A 24,220-nucleotide genomic window follows, 5' to 3' on the forward strand; every position below is an offset into this window, starting at 1 on the left:
CTACTTTAATTACATAGAAATATTGTAAATTTATACTGCTTTCACACGCAGTTTTTAATGGCTCAGTGTGTTTTCACTTACGACTGAATCAACACTGTTTATATAGAAAGAAAATCCTACTGCTGCCAAATAAATAAATAAAATTCTAGTACAGGATTATGAAGATATCCATTACATCAAGAGAGATTGAAGTGTGATTCTCATTCTCTAACTCGTGTTGCTTCGACATTTTAAATGAACGCACAGAATGCAAAAGCTTGGATGAAACGTTTTCTGTTAACAAACTTGTCCAGAGTATTAATGAAATGTTGCTAACCATTTTAAGGGAGAATACATTGGACTATGCAAACTCTAGAAAACAACTGTGTCGAGCATCATTCCCAAAGTCTGAACAATGTTTGAAGACATCAAATTGGAAACATGCTCTTCAAGGTGCTTCTTAGCATCTTGCCTTCCCACATTTGCAATTGCAAGTTTTTCTGGTGGCAGCTCGTCTTCCTCCTGCACTGCCTTGTTGTACTTTGCTGCTAAATTTAGCATCTCCTGAAATACCAAAAAAAAAAAATATATATTACTTCCTGAATTCGTGTTTAATTAATTCAACTAATTTTAAAAACTAATACTTGTTTTCCTGAGAAAACCTTTGAAACATAAGCAATTATTTCTTTAAAAATAATACCAACTAGTAGGTTTGGTTTTAACTTATTTTGAAGAAAGTAATTTATTTTTGTCTGTTTCTAGAGAGTTTTCGAAAAATAAGCAATTTAATCTCAACCAAACGTGCATATACAGGTTATGGAAAAGTGTCTGCTTCAACTTCTAACATTTTTTACCCACGAGTAGCAGTTTTATTTTATTTTTTATTTTTTTTGCCTTTTAAGGTTTTATTGTTGCACTCCACCAGCCCCCCTGCAAAGCTAGGTTGCTTTTAATTATATTATATTATATTATACACTTAATCCATTAATTTCAAATTAACATTTGCTCAAGTATCTATACTTGAGCCAGACCATGGCTGCTTTGCACCACTATGTTACTATAGCAATAACTACGCACCAAATACCGAGCTTTAAATACTGAACAGTTAAATTCAATCACTAAATATCCCATACCAAACACAGTGGAGTCCACGTGTCTCACAAGCTCTAAGAAGCCCTAAATGGAAGCAAACAATGTATGATCATAGTTACAGAATTCTCTCAATAACCTCATGTACAGCATACTTGACTTTGCAGTACAACTTATTACCCCATTCTGGGTTCACCTTAAAAGGAGTCTTGTGATAACAATGTTAAAAGTAATGAATTGCATACTTACACGAACCATGTACCTGGTATCTATGGTTAAGAGAAATTTATAGCTCTCGTGAAAAACAATATATGGACTCCTGTCCACCTCAATCTCTTTACAAAATTACCAGCATCAATTATGTTTTCAAAACTGAGGAATCACACAAGGACAAAACTACTCTATTCTCACCACAAAGCTAGTCTTGTTAAAAAGAGCTTTCATTAACACTTTAGCATTGGCTTTCAAAACACCTTTAGTCCAGTCATTCAACCTCAAACTATTGAAATGGTGCATGCATAGTTGCTTTCACAAGAATGATCTATAACTCAGATGGACATCAACAATACCTTTTTGCATGGCACTCTCCTTGGAGAGTATGCAGCCTAACCACTAGGATCATTGATTCATCTTTATTGAACCATACTTGCAAGCTCACTAAGCTCTCTATGGCCACAAACATGAACCCATGCTTGGTGTCATGAACTTGAATTTTCTTCTTGGTTATGGCTTCACAAACTCATGCTGTTAAATTTCCTTATTTATCAAAATGGTCCAAAGACTAACTATTTTCTTGAATATATTTAAAATCTTCTGATAGGGAATAATTCTACTTTTCTATACCACTTTAAAAAGGCCCTAAGTTTTCTCTCAAAGATCTAGGCCACCTGAGTCAATTTTTACATGTGGCTTAGTTACCTTTTGGTTGCATCAACTTTCCAAACTTGGCCTCTGTTCTTTCACCACTTCTACAATTTTCTAGATCAGCCTTGGAGCAATATATTTATGTATATGAAAAAACATCTGGTCATTGTTTATCGATTTGTTCTAGTAGCCAACATGATTTACAATTAATTTTTTTTATATTTCTCACCAAACTGTTATCAAGACTGTCATTTATTTCTCATTTGTCATTCCATGATTGATGTAACAATTCATAATGCCCAATCCTTCCCTTCATCATGCTGGGGCATGTTGGAGTAATGAAGTGCATCACAATTATTGTATTCTTTCCATATCTATAGGATAGCTTGGAGTTTTTGAATTAAATTTGCATTCTTATTTTTATAAATGTATTTCATGCTTACACTAATTAGTGAAAACCATTTCATTTTAAATCTCTTTAGGAGGTAGAGAGGAGAAGTTCAGAGAGAGACAAAGAAACAACAGAAAGTATCAAGAAAAGGAATAACTAGTATAGTATGTTTCTGAATTTACTAAACCATGTCAGCAGAATCTCCAATTGAGTACCATATCAATCATTAATTGTTGGTGTAAGAGAGTCAGGAATGTGTGTGTTAACATTTAAACAGTACTTGGCCATATATCTAGGATACATACAGGATGATGAAACTTGAACATTATTTATGCAGGTCTCATATATGCAATAAATTCAACAAAGAGAAGTTTGAATGATCTACAGTTATATTTCACATTGAAAAATCTTAACTTACCTGAACAGTCTGTTCATTAGTTTTAGAATGTGAATCAAAATGCCTGAGTGTCAAACCATCAGTCCATTTCTTCTTATGAAGGTTAAGCAACATCTTCTCTTCAAGCTCATTCTTTCTGTAATTAATTGCTATGGAGTAATAATGTCTATTCAAGCCATGGATCAGAGCCTAAAAAGGACATAACAAAGTGAAAATAAGTAACAAAAAGGCAAACAAGAAACAGAACAGTGACTAAGCTTTTTAATGGAATATCAGAAACACTCACTTGGATAGATGGCTTGTTTAGATGACCCAGGTTGGAAGTTGTCTGTCGTGGTTCCTGACCCAGCATCATAGTTTGTGGATTAATCAGCCGGAAAGCATCAATCACCACTTTGCCTTTAACACTCTGAATAGGATCTACCACCACAGCCACTGCCCGTTGGTTTAAAGCCTCAAAACTCTACATCAGATAAAAGTACATACATATTATCTATAACTTTCTAAAACTAAGAGCCTTATCTGAATTAACAAAATTCCACAATTAAATTTTCTCAATCTACAGTGAGTTTTAACTTTTAACCACTAACTGTCCCAGTGATTCATATTTCATCATTATAAACTAAACTTTGAATTTTGGAAATAAGAGTTCATCCTACCAACTTTTCTTAATCCTATTGCAGCTACTTAAATCCCAAGAATGAAAATACTCAAACTTTCTCTTATCAACATTCAATAGAAAACAGTGCAGTACAACTTTATGCCAAGCAGTATTACTTCTCAAGTTTCCATCCCTCATCCAGCACGCTTATAGCTCACAACTAGAACCAGCCCCAATCTAAGATTGGGATGCAATTATGATGTTAAGAGATTCATACACCAGGCAACCCACCCCCTCTCCCTTTTGCACATCCCTATATACCTAATAAAAAAGTGTTTTGATCAATTAATGTTTCTTTCATATGAAACTATGAACATCCCAACATAAGCAAGGATATCACTTGTCCATGCATCCATATTACCAATAAAAAAAAATGAAGGTAATTTTCCATCTACACTTTTGGCTCAGAAGTTCCACAGAAATCATAATTCAATTTGTATGTTCGGTAAATAATAGATATATAGATGAAGTAATAAATGTAAATGATTAATTAAAATAAAACATATTGTTTATGTAACTACTCAGCAGAATCTCCTCACTTTTTGCATCCCTCTGTAAATCTGTAATTTTCTTTAAAAGATGTATCCAAGGGTTTAAAAATCAGTCATTTTGGCAACAATTAAGGTTTTTGGGGTCTCTACAACCATAACACGACAGCAATTGTGGCTGAATTGGCTACATTCTTTTGCAATATCCCACAATATCTATACAGGATCAAAAAAAAAACCACAACCACGACCACAACTTAAATCAGATCGTTCAAAGACTTTTCATTTGCAAAAAGAAAACAAATTTTAAATACATCTAGGAATTGTCCACTTAGTTCTCAACCAAAAAAAACAGTGCAACATCACAAACACATGCTGCCATGATAAACCAAAGCAGAAGAAGAAGAAGCCAAAAACCTGTTGTGTATTAATATCCACTCCAGAAAGCCAACACCCAAATCCAGGATGAGAGTGATACCACCCCACAACCATCTCCGGCCTGCACTAACAAAACGTCAACGTTTCAATATTCAACTAACCGACAGAAAATAATCCACGTGCATTTATGCGCCTGTTTGGGCAAACTTCTCCATAAGTACGTCTAAGACAGTGAAACAAGTTTTCCCATAAGCTAATTTATAGTTCTCTCCTAGTAGCTTCTCCAAAATTTTATTTTTATCTTGTACATCAACTAGCTTTTAGCTTTGAGAGAAACTTATTTCAAATTTCCTTGTTAATTTTCTGTCTTTGAAGTACTTTTGGATAAGATTATCGAAACATGTCCTAAACGAAGAGAAAAAGGTACCTTCCAGTCTGCTTCAACATATCGAGCATATTAGTCTGAAAAACATGATCAACGGCTTCAACGCTAACACCGGTCCCACTCTGAGGCATCGCGAACACATCCACAACGCGAACAGTGTACTCGTCCACGAACTCGCCCAACATCAAACCCATCACTTCCATGGGCACACCAGCCCTCCCTGCACAAATTAGGGTTTTCAAAATTCCTAGGTCAAAAAAACAACACGGTAAAAGGGATCGAGAAAAAGAGGATTTTGAGAATTATTACCGTGTTTGAGCATTTTGAGAAGCGCGAGGGAGGAGATGTAAACCTGCTCGGAGGAATCGAGGGTGGGGGAATCGGGTGGGGGGTGGCCCAGGGCTCCCCCTGCACCCGCGAACATCCTCTGCAGCCTCTCCATGCCGGACATAATGCGAGGTTTTCTTTTGTTTCACGAAAAGGAAGAGTGTTTGCTGGTAAAGTGCTGAACTTTGCTTCGGTGATTGATATTGGTAACCGGAGACGCTTTAATACGACGCCGCAAATGGTGACGTTTCGGTCAAGAAACTAAGAAATTGAAAGAAAAAAAAAAAAAATTACAGCCTATAGCTGTAATTTGGGCCTGCTCATAAAAAAGGGCCCACTTGCTTCGTGCACAAGTCTTTTACTTTCTGCACCATTCGATGCTGATGTAGAAAGCAATTGTCGCTGTCGCTAACATATTTTGTTAGTGTTAGCTTGTATTCGGACGAAGATTTTTAAAATTTTAAATTTGGAATTTTTGAAATTCCTAATATTTAGATTTAATTTTTTTAATTATGTTACATAATAGATCCAATAGATTCTTATGCTTTGTCATATTTTACTAAAGGTAATTTAGTACTCTATTATTTTTTGTCTTTATATTCCTTTAATTATTCTATTTAGGGGTGGGCAAAAAAAACTAAACTGAACTGAACTGAACTGAACTGGTGGTGAACTGTACTATAAAAAACTGAACTGTTTGTAAAAAAAACTGAACTGAACTATTTAAAAAAAACTGAATTGAACTGAACTGTTGTAAAGTTGAACTGTACTGAACTATAAAAACTAAACTGAATTATAAAAATTGAACTATTTTTATAAAAAAATAAAAATTAAATGTGTTTAACATGTTATGTCTTAATAGATTAACTCGATAGTTTAATAACCAAAATTTTAGAAAAAAAGTGATTTGAAAAAAAATTGTATCAATTTTGTTGAAATTAACGGATCAATTGAGCTATGTTGAACTACTTATTTTTAGGCTTAAAATTCACTGAGTTTGTTTGACTTAATTTTATATATTTTTCCTTTGAAAAATTTAAATAAAATGGAAAATAAAGTAAAGTTGACAAATGTGTCCTATTTTGATAGATAAATGAGTCAAAATTGTTCAATTCAAAATATCATAACAGTTTAGTGCAGTTTAAATTGCAGTTTAGTTCAAGTTTTTATAGTATAGTTCAGTTCAGTTCAATGACACAAAAGAATAGTTCAGTTCAGTTCGTCTGAACTAATATTTAGTTTAGTTCAGTTCATATGAACTACTTTTAAGTTCAGTATAGTTTTTATAAGTTCAGTTCAATTTAGTTCGTTTTGCCCACCCCTAATTCTATTATAATTTATTGTTGCATCAAATAGAACAAATGTTTTTAGTACTATTTTTCTTTATTCTTCTTCTTCAATATTTTCATTTGCATTCTTTACATGGTATCAAGAGTAAGTTTCGATTTAGGATATTGCATCCAAGAAAGAGATGTCTCTTTTAGTAAGAAAAGCTTATTAGAAAGAAGATAAAAGAAAAAGTCATTCTCGTTTTTTTACTAGATACTTTAAGTAAAAATACTATTGCACATTCATTTATCGTTGGATTGAGTTGTTTTTTGACGGCTAGTTCATCACATTCATTTCTTTATGTTCAACGATTTGATTGGTGAAAAAAGCTTCGGTGCGAAAGTTATTTGGTTCAAATAGTACCTACTATTTTTGGTTTATTAATCTCTAACTTCAATTGTGAGCTTTTGTGCTTAGCTTTGTTTGAGTGATTATGAGCATATTTTGTGATCTTGTTGTAGACTCTCTTGTTTTAAGGTTTTGTTGTACTTAGGGTTTATAGTGACCTATTTGTAGAAATTGGAGTTTTCTTGCAAGTTCTCTATTTATAATTTTCTAACTATGATTGTAACAATGACTAGTGAACGAGATGATTCTCTTCAATCTATTAAGTGTGCAATTGAATGGGAAAAATTATCTTTATTGAAGTTATGTCTTAAAAAATTTCTCAAAAGGCAAAAGGATGCATGAATACATGTCTGGAGCATATGCTATGCCAAAGGTCAAACAAAGTGAGAAATATGCAGTTAAGTTGGAATCTTAGGAAGCTAACAATTTAAAGATAATTACCTGGATTAACAATTTTTTCCCTTAATCTATGGGGATTCAATTGACAAGTATGAAACAACCAAAGAGGTTTGGGACCATTTGAATAGGTTGTATGTGTAGTCCAATTTCTCAAAGTAATATGAATTAGAAATTGACATTCGAGATCTCTAGTTAAATAACATGAGCATTTAGGAATTCTATTATACTATGTTAAATATTTAGGATCAATTGACTCTTACTAAATTTATAGAATTATAGGCTTTTAAACCTTATATATATTAGACAAAAGAACAACGTTTGGTCCAATTTTTTATGACTCTTTGAGATGACTTTGTAGATAATTTTGCACCGCAATCCTCTTCCAACAGTTGATTATGTTGTTAATGAACTTTTAGTTGAAGAGACTCAACTCAAGTCCCAATTTCAAAAAGGAAAAGTTGAGAAAGGAATTCTTCCCGCTCCTAACAAATTTGATTTTGTAGTACCTTCTAACAAAGGAAAATCATGTGGCGATTTTAAACACCCACAAAATTTAATTATTTGTGACAATTAAAAACTACAAACAAAAATCGTCAATAATTACTAGATTTTTTGTAGTGGATGTTAATGAAGAGATGTGGCTCAATATTGTTGATTAACTATAAAATCTACCTACAAAACTGTATATTAGCTTAATAAGCACCCCTACCAATTACAAAATATATTTCCTTACTAATATGAATAAATTAATTAACTATGGACATATATAAAACAATTTTAAGAGTAAATTATATATTACACTAACAAGTTTTAAGGATGCCTCTCATATACATAATGATGTATGAATATAATTAGTTACATGTGTTTCAAGAGTGAAATAACTAGCTAATTTTTCAAGGATCCTTCCTTCCTTCATTATCATGTAGACCTTAAAAGCTGATTCTAAATTATTGTATTTTTCTTGCCATTGGTTTGAAGATGGAAAGGCAACACCAACTGAAGAAGAGCATAGGCTAGAAACTCGAAGATTTTATTCTTGAATCATTTAATGTATTAGAAAGAACAACTCCCAATCCCATGCATCACACTCTCCTAGAATGCTCTGATCCTAACACTCTACTAACAACATCAAAAAGGGAAACTTCAGATTCATTAACTATGCTTTGAGTCAATCCTACTTCAATTTGTTCCTGCAGACATGTAATAAAATTAAATATAAAAGTTTCAAGATTAAACACAATCCTTGAAAATAATGTTCTAAAGAAAAATCACTACAAGAGAAATGCAAATTTTTGACGGATAAAAATCTATCGAAAAATTTAAATTTTCGACGAATTTTACAGATGGAAAAAAATTTGTAGAAAAATTAATATTACTGATGGAATATTTCCAACAGATTTATATTTGTCGAAAATGTGAAAATTTATGAAATTTTTTTGATGGATATTAATTTATCGGAAATTTCATGATTTTTGACAGAAGGTTTCTAACAGATTATTCTACCAGAAATTGAATCCATAAAAAATATTTAATATTTGGTCAAAAATTTCATCTGTCAAAATGTTGAAGCTAAATATTGTGATTTTAGTTATAAATTTTAATTAATTGTATCAAATTAATAATATTTTATTCTTGGGGTAAACTAACTATTAAGATTAGTAAAATATTAATAAATCTTTATTTTTTAGAGTCTTATTTTATAGTTGTTTGAACATTGTAATAAATTAGTATTTTATAGTATGTAAAATACACAAATATTATATATATATATATATATATATAAATACATTGTTTGAATATATAAATTATATTTTAAAATTATATAGATAAATACTTTTAAACATATAAATTATATTTTATTTTTATGATAAATAATTTATATTGTAGCACAATTTTTTTATTGATAATTTATTTATTGAAGAAAAATCTATAAAAATATTTTTGTATACGATAACATATGATATTTAATATATTAAGATTAAATTTAATATTTTAATTAATCATCTTAGGGGGGTGTATTGGATTAGGATTTTAAAGGACTTTTTTAGTTAAAAAAAATCTTGCGGATTTTAAAAGACTTTGTAGGATTTTCATGACTTTTAAGATTTTGCAGGACTTTACAAGACTTAAAATCAGGATTTTAATGGATTCTGCAAGACTTTTAAATCAGGATTTTAATGGATTCTGTAGGATTTTGTGGAGTTTTGATATTTGATAAGATTTAAAAAAAAATCATACATTCAAATTTAAAAAGAGTCAAAGACAAAAAAAAATGTCTAGATAAATAATAATAATAATTTTCCATAATATCTTATCCTCTTTTTATAATATCCACTATCAATTGTAACAATTCATCGGAATCCTCCTTGGTCTAAGCTTCATAATTTTCTTTCTCTTTTCCTTTTTCTTTATTATTTCCTTGTGAATTTCTCATTTGAATTACTAAAACAATATATGTTAAAAACTAGTTATATAAATAATTATGGATAAGAGACAAAATCAATATAATTATATTATTATTTTTAGAAGCACACCAATCATACAAGATCGAATATATCTTGACTATCCAAATGGATCAAATACCTCAGTCATTATAAAAAAAACATATAAAAATGAAAATATAGAAACATAAGGTAATTTTATATATATAAAAAATCAGTATATTCGATACTGATAAAATATTTAGATATGTAATTTTTTTTATATAAACGGAAGTATTTAAATATATATATATATATATTATTTTAGTTATATATTATATTATAATTTTTAACAATATTTATAAATGTAAATTATTCTAACAAATATTATAATAATATTTCCTTTTTTAAAAAATAAGCTAATGAAGGCATAAATCCTAAACCTTAAAAAGTTAGATACTACAATGTCTTATGTTAATTTTTCTTTAAATATAAAAAAATATTAATTTCACAATATAAAAATAAAAAGAAAAATTCATAGTAAATAAAATAAAATAATTGTTGAGTCATAAAAGGAGGAGGGATAAGAGTAACAAATTCAAGGGAAGGAGAGAGTGTGCAGTTTTTATGCTGAGAGAGTTCTTCCCCCAACTAAGATCCATTTTTATCTCATTCTACTCACAAAAATCCTAACAAATTCATCTTATATATATATATATTGTAGAGAATATGATATCAATTTTATCTTTCACCTTTTTCTTTTATTGACGTGTGTTATAAAAAAATTTACCACTTAAAAGTTGAAATTTCAAGCATTTTTTTGTGTTATATAAAGGAACAAATTCAACTACATAGAATAAAATAAAGCAAGTCAATTAAAGAGAACGAACAGAAAAATAGAGTAAGTCAATGACACTATCATTTACATATCAGAGTTTCACAAATATAGGGGAATAGGATGAGAACAGTACTACAATATTATATATGAGCAATGAATAATAGTGTAGTATTATTAGTAGAGAAAAATTTGAGAAGATAGGAGCATAGAAAAAAAAGATGAAAAACTCACTTGAAAATTCTTGAAACACTTGAAAAATCACTTCAAACAATCCTTTAAAATCCGATGAGTTTGGATAAGATTGTTTTATGAATCTGGTATTTATAGATAACACTAGAAAGTCCTTCAAAATCTCTCTCACACAACAATCCTTTGAAATCCTTATATTTTTGAATACCAATAGATTATTTTTAAGTTGTAAAAAAACTCAAATGAATACCAGTGGATTTTAATGGACTCTTTAAAAAATCTTGAAAATCCAGATTGAATACCACTGGATTGTTTTTAAGTGACATAAAATCCTGATTGAATACCAATAGACTTTTTTACTTAAAAAAAATCTTTTAAAATCCTACGAAATCCTAAACCAATACACCCCCCTTAATATTTTGTTTGGATATTTTACACACTTTAATGAGGTGAAATTTGTAATTACATTAAAGTATATTGCCGGTAAATTTCAAACGTTCATACAATAAAATGATAATTAAGAGTTATTTCACAACTTTTTAATAAGAACTTTGTTATTTTAATAAACAATTTTTTTTTCCCACTTTTTTCCTCTCAATATTATCTATAAATTTTGTTATTAATATATTGTAATTTTAATAAAAGAAATCATGGCTTTATAATAATTAAAGATAACATAATTTAGTTTATTAAAAAAATTACTTTGAGTTTTTTTATTTTGTTTTTATTTTAATTTTTAAATCTTTTTAATTTTATATGTTTGTGTATTTATTTAATTTTTAGTTTTTTTAATTTTTAATTTTTTTTAATTTTTAATTTTAGTTAGAAAAAATTATCGGATTAATCATTGAAAATAAATAATAAATAAAATAATTATCACATAACATATAATTAAAAATTGAGAAAAGATAATTTTTCACCGTAATGTCTATACTTGACTTTTGTTATTGAATATATATATATATTTATTTATTTATTTTTGAGTACACAAATTTCAAATAAATTTACCATTATAACTACTTTTAAATTAATTTATCTATTATTTATTTATTTTCTCTCTTATTTTTTACTTAATCGTAATATTTAGTAGTATCTAAACTTTTCACACTTTAAATAATAACTTATCATTTTTTTTTTCTTCTTTTAAAGAGAGATAGCATGTGTCTCTTTCCTCTAGTTTTCATAAAAATAAATATTTTTTTTTATAAATATCATAAAAAAATAATAAAAAAATAATGAAAAATAAATAATTAAATAATTATTTGATTATATATTATAATGATAATAAGATAACTTCACTTTTTAATTTCTATTTTATATTAGATTATTGATATTATAAATTTATATATTTAATAAAATTTTCCCTATTATTTAAAATTTATAGATGTAGTAGCCAATAATATCTTTTTCAAGAACGAAAATGGGCAACACTTATCGATGGACCATTTTTCTTTCATTTCTGCAGGGTCTTTTTATAAAGAATTAATATTTTTATTAGAATTATAGTGAAACACATTAGTAATATTAAAATTCTTTATTAGAATTATAGTGAAACATATTAGTAATATTAAAACTTTTATTTCAAATTCTTGAATAATTAATACTTTTATATATATACATATATATATTTTTTGGTTTTTAAATTTTAGGATGGGCACAAAAGTGAAGCCCCTGGGCGAAGAACGGCTAGTGCTCTAAAAGAAACCAAAATCAAAACGTCCGCATTTCCTTTCCTTTTCTCAAAGTCAGAAGTGAGTCACGCAGCTCTCTCCAATCAGGTAATTTCACTCACTCTTCCTCACTCACTATATTTCCCTTTCCTTTCTTAGATTCGCAATGCGCAAGCTTTTAGCTAGGGTTTCAGCCGCTCAATTTGTAGATTTTCAGCTGCTCTTGTAGATCTGTGGCGGGATTCGCTGCTTCAAAAAGAAAAAGAGGTTTGTCCCTTTCAATTTCTGCCAACATTTCTATAGGTACTAAGGTGATGCAATAAATCACTTTGACTAAAAACTTGCATTGGGTCTCTTAAACTACATACTACGTGCTCAATAAATCACCAAAACTAAGTGCTTCTTTTGTTCTAACTTGCAATGGGCGAATCTAGAAATATAAACACTTGGAGGCTTTCTGTCCTCTTACAGTACCCTCACTTATTATTATTATTATCATTTATTATTATTATTATTATTGTTGTGACAATATCATTACTAGGAATTTTATAAATTTCACAATATTTTGCTAGTCACGATAATCACTCTCATCATGAAAATGAAATGTTATTATTAATAATATTTTTTCCGTTTTTATTTCATAGTCGTTTAAGATTTTGTACCGAACTTAAGAAAATGATTGATATTTTAGTTTTTTAAAGTATTTATTATCTATTTTCTTATTATACTCTTTAGGTGGTTGGAGAAGAAATATGTACATTAAAAAATAAATAGACACATTGTTCAATAAACATACATTAATTATCAAAGATAAAAATGAAAAAAAAAATTATTAATTTTAGAAAAGTGATAAAAAAAATAAAATATTGACAAAATGATTATGGAAAAAAATACGAAGGGAGTAGATATATCGAATATGGTGTCTGCATAGGTTTTTCTGTACGCGTGAATCACATGCACGAGGGGAATTTATTTATTAAATTATATTGTAATTAATAGTAAAAAGAAATTTGTAAGGCATAAAGTAAAGGAAGTTGCATTATTTAAGGGCCTCATCTATGCGTAGCAATAATTGAAGTATAAGAAACTAAACTTGTAGTAATGAAATTGAATTTGAATGTCATTCTTCTTCATTATTTTTAGGATAACATCATCGACTTACCAGGTTCTTTTAATATTTCAATAATCTTAATTAAACTATGCTCGTAAGATGCTATATATGCCTTAAAATGTGATGCTTCATATATATTGCCTGTTAATTACACGCCCTACAACCAGAGGGTCCCTACTTCCTCTAGGCATGATCGATCAAGATACAATGGAAATAAATTACTTTTACACAACTTAGCATGGAGAAGAGCGAAGTTTTGAAAATTTATTTTGATTACACAGATGGATTCTGTATAAGTGTTTGACTAGGATATTCTATATGTGGATTGTCTTAGTGTTATATAACAACAAAATTCTTATCCCACTAGGTAAAGTTGGGTACATGAATCACATGATGTCATTGGGCTTGGTTTAAGACAAAATTATTAATATATTATTATCTTTGGTTCATGATATATACACCTCATTTTTTCTATAAGTACACCTCCTTTTTTAAAAAGTAATTAAAATTTTAAAATATTTTTATTTTTAATTTTTTAATTTTACATTCTCAACATTTAATTTATTATTTTTTCTTTATTTATCTTTCCTCATTTTTTCAATTTACACATACACCTTCTTATTTTTCTTTCACCTCACCTATTTTGGTAAGAAATTTTAACTCTTTTGGTTTTACATTACTCTTCCCTCTCCTCTTTCAATTTTCTTACTCTTATCTCATCTCTTCTCGCTTTTAATTTTCACAAACATGTAAAATGTAAAATTAGTTTTCAATAATATTATAGGTGTGTATGACTTTCTTGATAATAGGTAAGAAATTAGAAAAAGACGAAATAATACATGTAAAAATTGAAAAAGAAAAAAAAAATATGAAAAAAAAAGAAAGTAACAAATTAAAAATTAGAAATATAAAATTAGAAAAAAAAAATTATAAATATTTTATAATATTTTTAAAAAAATAGTGAAGGTGTACTTATAAAAAAAAAAGAAGGCATATATATCAGGAGCCATTATCATTTTAGATTAATTTGATTTTCAAACTAGTTCATTACACCACATTTTTATTGTGATGTTTTAAATAGCTGAACACATTCAAACAGCGGAGAATTGGAATTCAAAACCCCAAATTTGTTTGTGGGTGAAACCGCGGAATTTTATTCATTTTTGCAGACTCTCCAGTTCCCTCCTTTCCCAACATTGCAGATTGAAATTGATTTTCCTGAGAAATGCCCTCGGAGGATTCGAAGCCAGTGAAGAAAGAGGTGGAATCCAACAACAAGAGTTCCGTTTCCAAAAAGGTGACAAACTCCAACTCTAAGGTCGCAAAAGTTAAGAAAGAAGAGCCCCAATCCGTTAAGAAGGAACCTAAACATAATGACACCGACGACGACGACATTCCCCTCGCCAAAAGGACCTCCAACTCCAAGGTTCCTCTCACTTGCTCTTCTGTTTTCTAAAATAAGTGTGGCTTTTCCATTTTTATTACTTTTATATGGCGTGGAACGTGTTTTTTTGTGTGTTTGGGTTGGGGGTTGAAGGAAGTGAAGAGAAGGAAGAAGATAAAGGAGGAAGAAAAGAAGGAGGGAGAGAAAACGAAGAGAGAAAAGAAGGTGTATGATTTACCAGGCCAGAAACGAGATCCACCTGAGGAGGTATGCCAATGCTTCTTTTCGTTCTTGTTTTTCGTTTTTTTTTTTTTTGGTCATTTTAAGTTTTGAGTAATCGCTCTGTAACTTTTGCTATTTCTCAGAAAGACCCACTCAGGATCTTCTACGAGAGTTTGCACAACCAAGTTCCCAGTAGCGAAATGTCACAAATCTGGTAAGTTTTTCATTCAGGAACTTACATTGGAAAGGAAGGAATGAGAATATGATTCATGAAGGGTGCTGGTACTGTTTTGTTAATGTTTTTTTTTTTTTTTTTTTTTCTGCTTTGCACTTTGTTAGTTTATAGAAGTGCTTATAAAGAAGTTTATAAAAAATTACCTATTTGTGCATGCATTTGAGTAAATAATGAGCATCGAGATGGAAGAACAGTTAGCGTGCTTTTAATTTAAAATTCTTTGCCACAACCCTGCTTTGGAATATGAAATGGTTTTTGCAACCTTCCAAAATGTTAAATTTATTTACGGTCTCAGTAAGCTAAATGCCCTATAATATGTAGCATTGGTGTTAGGGACATTAAATCCTTTCCAATCAAGTGGACTTTGTGCAGGTTATAGAATGCTCTTAATCCAGAAGCCATTTTATTTGAAGTTTTAGTTTTTTTTCCCTCTCTTTTCCCTCGTGTGAATGTGAATGTGATGGACAAACTTTGATTCCGATTTGAAAACAAAAAAAGAGTGGTGGGATGCGGAGTGGAAATGGTGTTTTTTATACTAGTTGATTTAAATTTGATTCAAGACAAACATCTTTCTCAAACCTTTTTCATAAAACGGTATCCAACTTTGCCGACTATATTGAATTTGCAATTTACTTGTTTTGCTTCCTTTTTTTGTGATTAAAGTGTAGATTTGCCATCACTTTTTGCATCAAACCTTTTATCACTGTTGCGAGCATCAGAACAACGATATGGTTGTTGCTTTAATATCGTATTCTAAAACTCATGAAAAATGTAGACATAAACCTTAGTTAATGCAACAAGTGATACTTACTATTGAATTTTACGTTAGTCATAGATCAAAAGCAAACCCTTTTTTAACAAGACAATTTGTCTGCTCTGTAGATATCTTTAAACAATAAAACAAACCTCCCATAGTTAATAAAAAACAGCACATTATTTATTTTCCATTACTGAATGTAATTTCAGGTTGATGGAATCGGGCTTGCTTCCTAAAGATGTGGCAATGAAAGTATATGAAAAGAAGCAAAAGAAAGGTCTGCAAAAGCTCTCTTCCCCAGTTAAGTTTGTAGCTGCTGTGAAGAGCAGCAACACTAAGTCTGTCACAGTGAAGAAAAAAAGCCATACCTCCCCTGTCCCTTGTGTTAAAAGGAAGACAATGAATTTCACATCAAAGCAGTCCAAGAAGCGAAAATCAAAGGATCAAAGTTCTGGGGATGAGGATGATAATAACTCTGATGATGAAGTTATTTCATTGGTAACAAAGAGGAGAAAAATGGCTTAATTATTGCCCTACTGTGTGACAGATTTATTTTCTTTTTTCCCTATTTCTTTTACCATTTAATACTAGTGAAATAACTTGTACGGCATGGCACGAAGTTATATAACTTTTAAGGTTATGTTAGGAAGTGTGTTGGAGGAGCTCAAAAGTACTTTTACTCTCGGTGGCAAATTCTTCCATTTTGTTTGATGTCTTAAAATTTAGGAATATGCACCGAAATTTCTAAAAGCAGGTCCTCAATTTCTATCCAAACATAGTCTAAGATGTTGCACTTGGTTTACAAAGCATTAGTTTTAATTTAGTTTATCCTTCACACCTTAGTTTTTACACTTACACTCACTCATGTTTCTAAATTTCATTTTTCCTGTTTGAATATATGTAGATAACTTATCTATGAAAATTTTCGTAGATAACCTCGCCCGTAGATAAATTTCGTAGGTAAGTCTTTTAAATCTTATTTGTAGATAAAATTTGTAGATAACAACTTTCGTGGATAATTCGTAGAAATGTCCTTATATAAGGTTATTTATGAAAAAATTTTCGTAGATAATGTTACCTATGAAATTTTTTTCATAGATAACGTTACCTACGAAAAATTTTCCGTAAGTAACGTTATCTACGACCTTATTACCTACATATTTTTCATGCTTATCTACGAATTTTCATGCTTATCTACGGATTTCTTCTGTAAATAATGATGATTTTTCTTGTAGTGAGATGAGATTAATTATGTTTAAAGATTAATTACTATTTTTAGATTAAATTTATCTTCTTTGTTTCATATTACTTCTTAATGTATCTTAATTGTATTTTTAGATTAATAACTAATCCATGTTTAAATATACATAACATGGATTCTTTTACTTCGAATTGTGCTTGGATGTATGATAGGTGTTACCCCATTAGAATAGTATTGAAACCATCTTTTGTATAGGGGGTTGAAGAGTTTATAAACAAAGCTCACCAATACAAATATTATAAAGGTGATGAGGGATTAGATGTCCATGTCTCAAATGTAATTGTACAAGGATTTTGAATGATGAAATTGTAAAGGTTCACCTTTACAAACAAGGGTTCAAACTTGATTATTTTGTTTGGACTAATCATGGTGAAGAAATACCACATGTTGATTTACATGCTAAAGATAATTGTATGGATGTTTAAGACAGTGTTGTAGATGTGCCTCGAGGGGAACAATTTATGTTTATGCAAGAGATGATGTCTGATGCTTTTAGACAATATGAGTCACTTGACACACCAGAGTTTGACAACATGGAAGAGCCTCCAAATGAAGAAACTCAAAGATTTTATAATCTGTTGACAGAGTCAAATAAGTCGTTGTTTGAAGGGGCTAAAGACTCTAAACTATCCATATGTGTGAGGCTATTAGCTTGCAAGTCCAATTGGGATGTTCCTGATCAATGTTTAGAGTTTATTATACATATGCTTTTGGATGTAACACCCATAAAAGGGAGTTTGCCAAAAAGTTATTATGATGCCAAACGATTAATAGCAAAACTAGAATTGGAAGCTAAGAGGATGATTGTTGTGTGGTAGTCTTCATATAACGTAAGGTGGCATAGAGACTTGAGGATGAGGAACAGATAAAGTAATTTTTTTACTCAAAGGCCTCTCATAAATTGTTTGATATGTTTAGTGAAGCTCGAAAAATAGGTAAAAGGCCATTCTAGGCTAGACAAGATGTGTGGAACCAACTGGTAGCACATTGGAATTCAACTGCTTTTCGATCAAAGTCTACACAAGCCTCACTAAATCAAGCATCTAAAAAGGGCGGGACTCTTCATACAGGTGGCTCAATTACAATTCATGATCATGCCAAACGCATGGTATGTATAAATTAAAATTTTCTTTTAGATTTTTATAACTTTACAACTTCAAATTAACTTATTTCCCATCAATGCATTATTTTGCAGGCAAGAGAATTTGGTTGCTCAGTACATATTGATGAGGTCTTTCAATAGACCCACATACGAAAAGAAACTAGAGAGTTTGTTGATGAAAGATCTAAGAAAACATATGTAAGTTATTTAAATAATTATTCTTGTTAATTTTAATCATGTTTACAAGATTAGTAAAATAATGCCTTTGTTTGAATAATAAGAAGACTTTCTCAATAAATTTTTTCAAGCTATGTTTGAGGCTGCATCATCTGTTCATGAATCACATCCTATGGAGCCTAGTTTGGAGGATACAATTAAGTCTAAATGTTGGTCTGATGTAGTTGGTGGCATGACCACTAAGGGGCGATTGTAGGGAGCTGGAGACCTTGCTTGTGATTTTAAAGATACACAGAGCAGTCGTCTCAAGCTTAAAAGGAAAGTATATTATAGTAATTCACATGACATTGAAGATATTGTTCAATTGAAACAATGACTTGTAGAAAATGATATGCTTATTCATTAGTTACAACAGTTTCAATCAATTGTTATGCAGTTCTTACCCACAGAAGCACAAATTGCCATTCAAAATATTAGTCAACAAAATGTCAACCTAGATCAACAAAATGGGGAACAACAACAACAACAACAACAATAAGATGACTAAGGAAAAAATCAAGAAGACTCTCCTAATTATGATGATTATTAGTTAGCATTAGAAAAATATGAATCTATTTGAATTAACTATATATGAATTGTTTAATATATGTTAGTGTTGGATTATTATTATGATATAAACATTAGTGTTGTCTTTTAAATTTATTTTGGTGAAGCTTTTATCAATCTATATATATTGTTAAATAGGTAAAAATAATGTCAACAGGTTACATTAATAAATTTATAAAAAAATAAACATTCAAATAATATTTTTGACAGAACTTTCTATTGGAAATCAATTTTGTTATTATGACATATATATCTGTTGGAAATTTTTGATAGATATATTTGTCAGAAATTTCCAACAGATATATCCGTCAAAAATTTTTGATAGATATATCCATCGAAATTTTTTGATAGATATATCCGTAAAAAATTATCAACGGATATATCTATAAAAAATAATGACCATCAATTTCTGATAGATATATCTGTTGGAAATTCTTGACAAAATTTTTCACAGATATATTCGTCAAAAACTATCAATGGATGTTTATCTGTCAAAAATTATCGATGAACGTTTATCCATCAGAAACTATTGACAAATATTCCTACAGGCTACAAATATAGTTGTCAGAAATTACCGATGGAATAAATTATTTTCAATGCCCTTTTTTTCAACGGATTTATGCCCGTCAGAAATCCTCTATTTTTGATGGATAATACTTGTTTCCGACAGATTATGATCGTAAAAAAATAATGTTTTTCTTGTAGTGAACATACCGCTATAGTCTTTGACTCTTTGTTGCTTCGTTTACAAATTATTTATCTTTCCTTTTATGAGTTTTAATATATAATTGTCAACGACTTAACACCTTCCCAGTTTCTAACAACCAAGATAAATAAAGAGCAAGTAAACATTGAACTTTTTAAAATAGTAAAGTTAACATTTAGATTACCAACTTATTTCTTCTTCTAGGATTAGCTTTGGAGCCACTAGTATGTAAAATAACTTGCTTGTCTCGAATTTCTTTATTTCTCCTACAAAGTTCCTATAGGAAATGCAATTACAAATTTACAACTTGACATAGTAATCATATAATTAGAAATAAAAACAATTTAATTATGAAAACAAATATTTTACCGTATTAATTAATCAAAATGATATTATTAAGTTCATAAGTTACATTATTAATACATAATTTTTAAAAAAAATTATATTTATTAAGAAAATATATAATATTAGATTGAGTTAGAATAACTCAACTTAAATTAGCATCAAATTTGCAAAACCTATATTTTTAATTTCAAACCCATTGAAAATTACTTTGTTATAATTGAGCATTGTTCTTGTGAAAGACTACAAGTCTACGAGTCTATCAATAAATGATTAGCTACAGAGGGTCTAGTGGATATGATTACAATAAGCCTGCCAAAGTGAGCAAACATTACTAGGTCTCCCCGCTATTGTGAAATTTTCAAGTATAATTAACAAAAAGTTTCTAGCAAGCAGATTTCATGACAAGGTTCTAAAAGTAAAAGCAACTATGGAAAAGTTGTCAACAAGTTAACACACCTTGTGCTTAATTAATTACCACCTACCTACACACAAAGAAGGTAATTAACCATTCTTCCTGAAAATCATAGTTATATAGAAATCAACTTCAGTAATTAACTATTAAATTTCATAGAAAGATTCAGGCAATTCCATATAGATGACCACAATAAATTATGTGAACTAACCAAACTTAGAAAATAAATTCTCCAACTAACCAGATCATTTGAATCGTGTACATAGATGTACAAAATTACAACTACCATCAGTTAGAAAATTACCATATAAACATTTCCAAATCAATCTACGCAATAATCTAAGTACGAAAAGGAATAAAAAAACTCACTATGCCATTCTAGTTAGCTGGTATACCTCACCATATGAACCTGTTGAAAGAAAGCATAATCATACCTATTAAAATAAAGTAATGCTCCAACACATATATTCAATTATGCAATACTTAAGATACACTTAGAGCCTCCCCATCAAAATAGAAGTTTTATTAAAAAGTTAAAAATAAAAATTCTATCAAATTAAAACAAGGGAACTGATGGAGTGATAAGGGTGGTCCAAGTGGTTTGGGGAGAGGGATATAGGGTTGAGTGACTAAGAGGGTGTAGGTTCAAATCTCCCCAATAACAACTAACAAACTAACCATTAACATTTGCCGTTTAAAAAAAATAAAAAATAGACGCTTAAATGATAGGATATAAAAATAGACGTATCCAACAATGGAGAAATAATAAAGATAACTATACAAATATTATAAAACTAGGATTAGCCAAATTAAAATAAAATCAATAGATGCTTGATTATTTATCTGAATAGATTATCGTTTAAATATTATCCTCAAGTAACATAATGAAGAACTCATTCATAAAAAATAATAATTAAAGAGTCACTAAATATGATGTTTAAACAATTGCCACTCTACCATTTCAACTTAGTTACCCTTTATGACTTCATATATATATATATATATGCAAAATCCAAAAGCTAGGACATTTTAGAAACAAGAAGATCCAAATGTAACTTCTCTCAAAGATCTCTTACAAAATATATATCATATCTAATTTAGATTATTCAACACTTCACATTAACCTATTCAACTTAGTAGCCATTGAGAAAACTAATTTATCACTAAACTATTTTTTCTCAACCATTGAGAAAACTTCAGATCCATAATCTGAAAGTGAGAAAAAAACCAATTAAACAATCATTGCATCACTATCTAATCATAAATATCTGAGATCTGCCGCACCCACATGAAATAAAACAACGGATAAAAAGTTAGAAGCAATTCACAATTTCTCTGATCAATATATTTAGAAAATCTGATACATTGCAAGGCACGTGATTTTGATTACTTCAATTCACATGGTACTATAATTTTAGAAAAAGCTAATTACGTTATATTGGTAGTGTGAAAAATAGAAATCAAGACAAATATTGCATAAATAGTTATTATATGCAAATTGTAGCATTGTACAAGATAAAGATGTCATTCTACACGAATGCATTTCTGTTACTCTAGTTTATAATTTATAATGGATAACATCACATATGCAAATTAGACATGTAATAGAATAAGCAAAGCAAATCATCATTAACAAATAGACAAACAATAATAAGTAGATAGAAACCAACATTTCAAACACAAACTCGTACATTATAAAATCCAATAAATAGTATGCGGGGATAATGCTAATAAAGGTACCGCTTCTTGCTATATAACCAAAAATAAAATGAAAAAAAATAACGGATAAAAAAAGGCAATAACAACACAATACATGCAAACCAGTAAGGCAAAAAAAGTTTGATCTATCTCGTATTTTAGACATCTAGCCGTCCAGGTTATTTTACAAAGTGGGTTACTTTCGAGGAATCGATTCCAAAAACCACATGGATTCTCATTATCTAAAACCAGCTTAAATGAAAGGATATAACAGGGGAATTGATTCCAAAAAGAATTACAAAAAGAGATAATAGGCAACGTCATTAAGAATCGCATGGGTTCTCATTAGTTGGATTCAAGAGGGATCAATATCATCGTCATTAAGAACTACACTGGTTCTCACAAGTGGGGTTCAATAGAGAAAATGAGAAGAAATAAAAAATAGGGTATAAGCAACAATGTCTAAATACGAGTAAAAAAAGAAGAAGAAAACCTTCTTAGAGTGTTTAGGGAAGATGAGCGATAGAAGCTTGGGAGAAAGTTGGACAACAACTATGGCAACTACAACAACTATGACGACGAAATCATTGATCTTCAACTATCGAATCGTGGAATGATGAAGGGTTTGAGGGTTTCTTTGTTTTTCTGATTTTCTTGAAGAGGGAAGCGAATAGGCGTAAGAGGGAAGTTTTTGTTTTATTTTAGAGAAAAAAATTTAAGCGGGAAACTATATTTTAATTAAAGGAGGTTTTAAAAACCTTTATAAATTAAATAAAAAATTACAGTTTTCTCCTCTAATTCTAGATGTTGAAATATAGCATTGTATTTTTAATAATTTGCAGAGGTTTTTAAAACCTCTGCAAAATAATCTCCATTATTTTACAATTTTTTGTAATATGAAGAAACTTTTGTTCCTGTTGCTAAAATGACTATAATTTGTACTCTCATTGTAGTCGCTTCTGTTCGTTAGAAACATATTTCTCAATGGATGTTAAAAATGCTTTCTTGAATGGTGACCTTCAAGAAGAAGTTTATGTGGATGTTAAAAATACTCAAATGCTTCAATCCAATCGGAGAGATAGGTCCAGAATAAAAAATGGGTCTTGCCGCCATGCACCGTGAACGAAAAACGCCCAAAGGTCTATCACCGCTGTCGCCGGAAACTGTTGGAGAGGAAAACAGTGTCAAAACACTCGCGTGCAAGAGTAAAACAACATTTTTACACAAAAATATCAACACATGCATGAAAGAACTAACCTCAATCCGTGAAAACGCCTAAATGCTTCAACCCAATTGGAGAGATAGGTTCAGAATCAAAAATAGGTTTCGTCGTCATTGTCGTCGCCGTTCACCGTTGTTGTCGTTGCCGCTCACCATCATTGTCGTCGCCGTTGTCGTTGTCGTCACCGAAAATCGCCAGAGGAAAACCCTCGAGGAAAACATGTAAAAACACTTGTGCGCACTAAAAAGATGAAGGTGCTGGGGGAATAAAACAACTTTTTTACATCGGACCAAAAGGGATCCGATGTAAAAATTGAAATCTAATGTCGGACTGTACTTCATATCCGACATAGATTTTAATTTTTACGTTGGACCCCCTTTGGTCCGACGTAAAAAAGTTAAGATTAATTTTAAAAATGTCATCGCGTATTTTTTACGTTGGGTGTTCTTATGACCGACGAGAAGATGGTGATGTAAAAGACTGATTTTTCACTAGTGTTTGTAAGTTGAAGAAAGCCTTATATGGTCTCAAACAAGCTCCCACAGCTTGGTTTGAAAAGTTCTCCATTATAATTGCATCTCTTGGCTTCCACTCTAACGCTTATGATTCAACGTTGTTTGTTCGATGTACTTTTAATGGTTGTATATTGCTCTCCTTGTATGTTGATGACATGATCATAATTGGGGATGATGTTGATGGGATATATAATGAAATTGAAATTGAAATATTTGGGCATTCTCCGTTACTTTTTGGGGATTGAAGTTGTTCTCGTAGATGTTATCTTCTTCTTAATGTAAGTACATTGCTAACATTCTTTATCAGACATATCA

General features: G+C 30.0%; 2 protein-coding genes across 6 annotated transcripts; one reads left to right on the forward strand and one right to left on the reverse strand.

The window, feature by feature from the left end:
* Positions 1–130: 130 nt before the first annotated feature.
* On the reverse strand, positions 131–5,203 carry LOC109812301 (26S proteasome non-ATPase regulatory subunit 14 homolog). Its single transcript, XM_020376231.3, has 6 exons — positions 4,942–5,203; positions 4,675–4,852; positions 4,287–4,368; positions 3,007–3,183; positions 2,742–2,909; positions 131–543 (listed from the first exon to the last, which is right to left on the reverse strand). The coding sequence occupies exons 1-6, from the start codon at positions 5,081–5,083 to the stop codon at positions 352–354; spliced, it is 939 nt and encodes a 312-aa protein (XP_020231820.1). The 5' UTR covers positions 5,084–5,203; the 3' UTR covers positions 131–351.
* Positions 5,204–12,120: 6,917 nt separating this feature from the next.
* Positions 12,121–16,540, forward strand: LOC109812307 (nucleolin). 5 transcript variants are annotated; one of them, XM_020376241.2, is made up of 6 exons: positions 12,121–12,260; positions 12,362–12,419; positions 14,433–14,689; positions 14,801–14,914; positions 15,013–15,083; positions 16,071–16,540. In XM_020376241.2, the coding sequence occupies exons 3-6, from the start codon at positions 14,489–14,491 to the stop codon at positions 16,384–16,386; spliced, it is 702 nt and encodes a 233-aa protein (XP_020231830.2). In that variant the 5' UTR covers positions 12,121–12,260; positions 12,362–12,419; positions 14,433–14,488; the 3' UTR covers positions 16,387–16,540. The 5 variants fall into 5 exon arrangements, with proteins under 5 accessions (XP_020231830.2, XP_020231829.2, XP_020231828.2 ...); XM_020376240.2 differs by having other exon boundaries at positions 14,466–14,689; XM_020376239.2 differs by having other exon boundaries at positions 12,139–12,260; positions 12,370–12,419.
* Positions 16,541–24,220: the final 7,680 nt, after the last annotated feature.

This window comes from Cajanus cajan, chromosome 9, assembly GCF_000230855.2.
Source record: "Cajanus cajan strain Asha chromosome 9, NIPB_CcT2T_4, whole genome shotgun sequence".
Lineage (NCBI taxonomy): Eukaryota > Viridiplantae > Streptophyta > Magnoliopsida > Fabales > Fabaceae > Cajanus > Cajanus cajan.

Coding starts and splice junctions, on each gene's coding strand:
- LOC109812301 (XM_020376231.3), bottom strand. CDS start 5,083: ATGTCCGGCATGGAGAGGCTGCAGAGGATGTTCGCGGGTGCAGGGGGA. Junction 3,184..4,286: donor TGGATATTAATACACAACAG/GTTTTTGGCTTC, acceptor TATCTGATGTAG/AGTTTTGAGGCTTTAAACCA. Junction 2,910..3,006: donor TAAACAAGCCATCTATCCAA/GTGAGTGTTTCT, acceptor TGTCCTTTTTAG/GCTCTGATCCATGGCTTGAA.
- LOC109812307 (XM_020376241.2), top strand. CDS start 14,489: ATGCCCTCGGAGGATTCGAAGCCAGTGAAGAAAGAGGTGGAATCCAAC. Junction 14,690..14,800: donor AAAGGACCTCCAACTCCAAG/GTTCCTCTCACT, acceptor TGGGGGTTGAAG/GAAGTGAAGAGAAGGAAGAA. Junction 14,915..15,012: donor AACGAGATCCACCTGAGGAG/GTATGCCAATGC, acceptor GCTATTTCTCAG/AAAGACCCACTCAGGATCTT.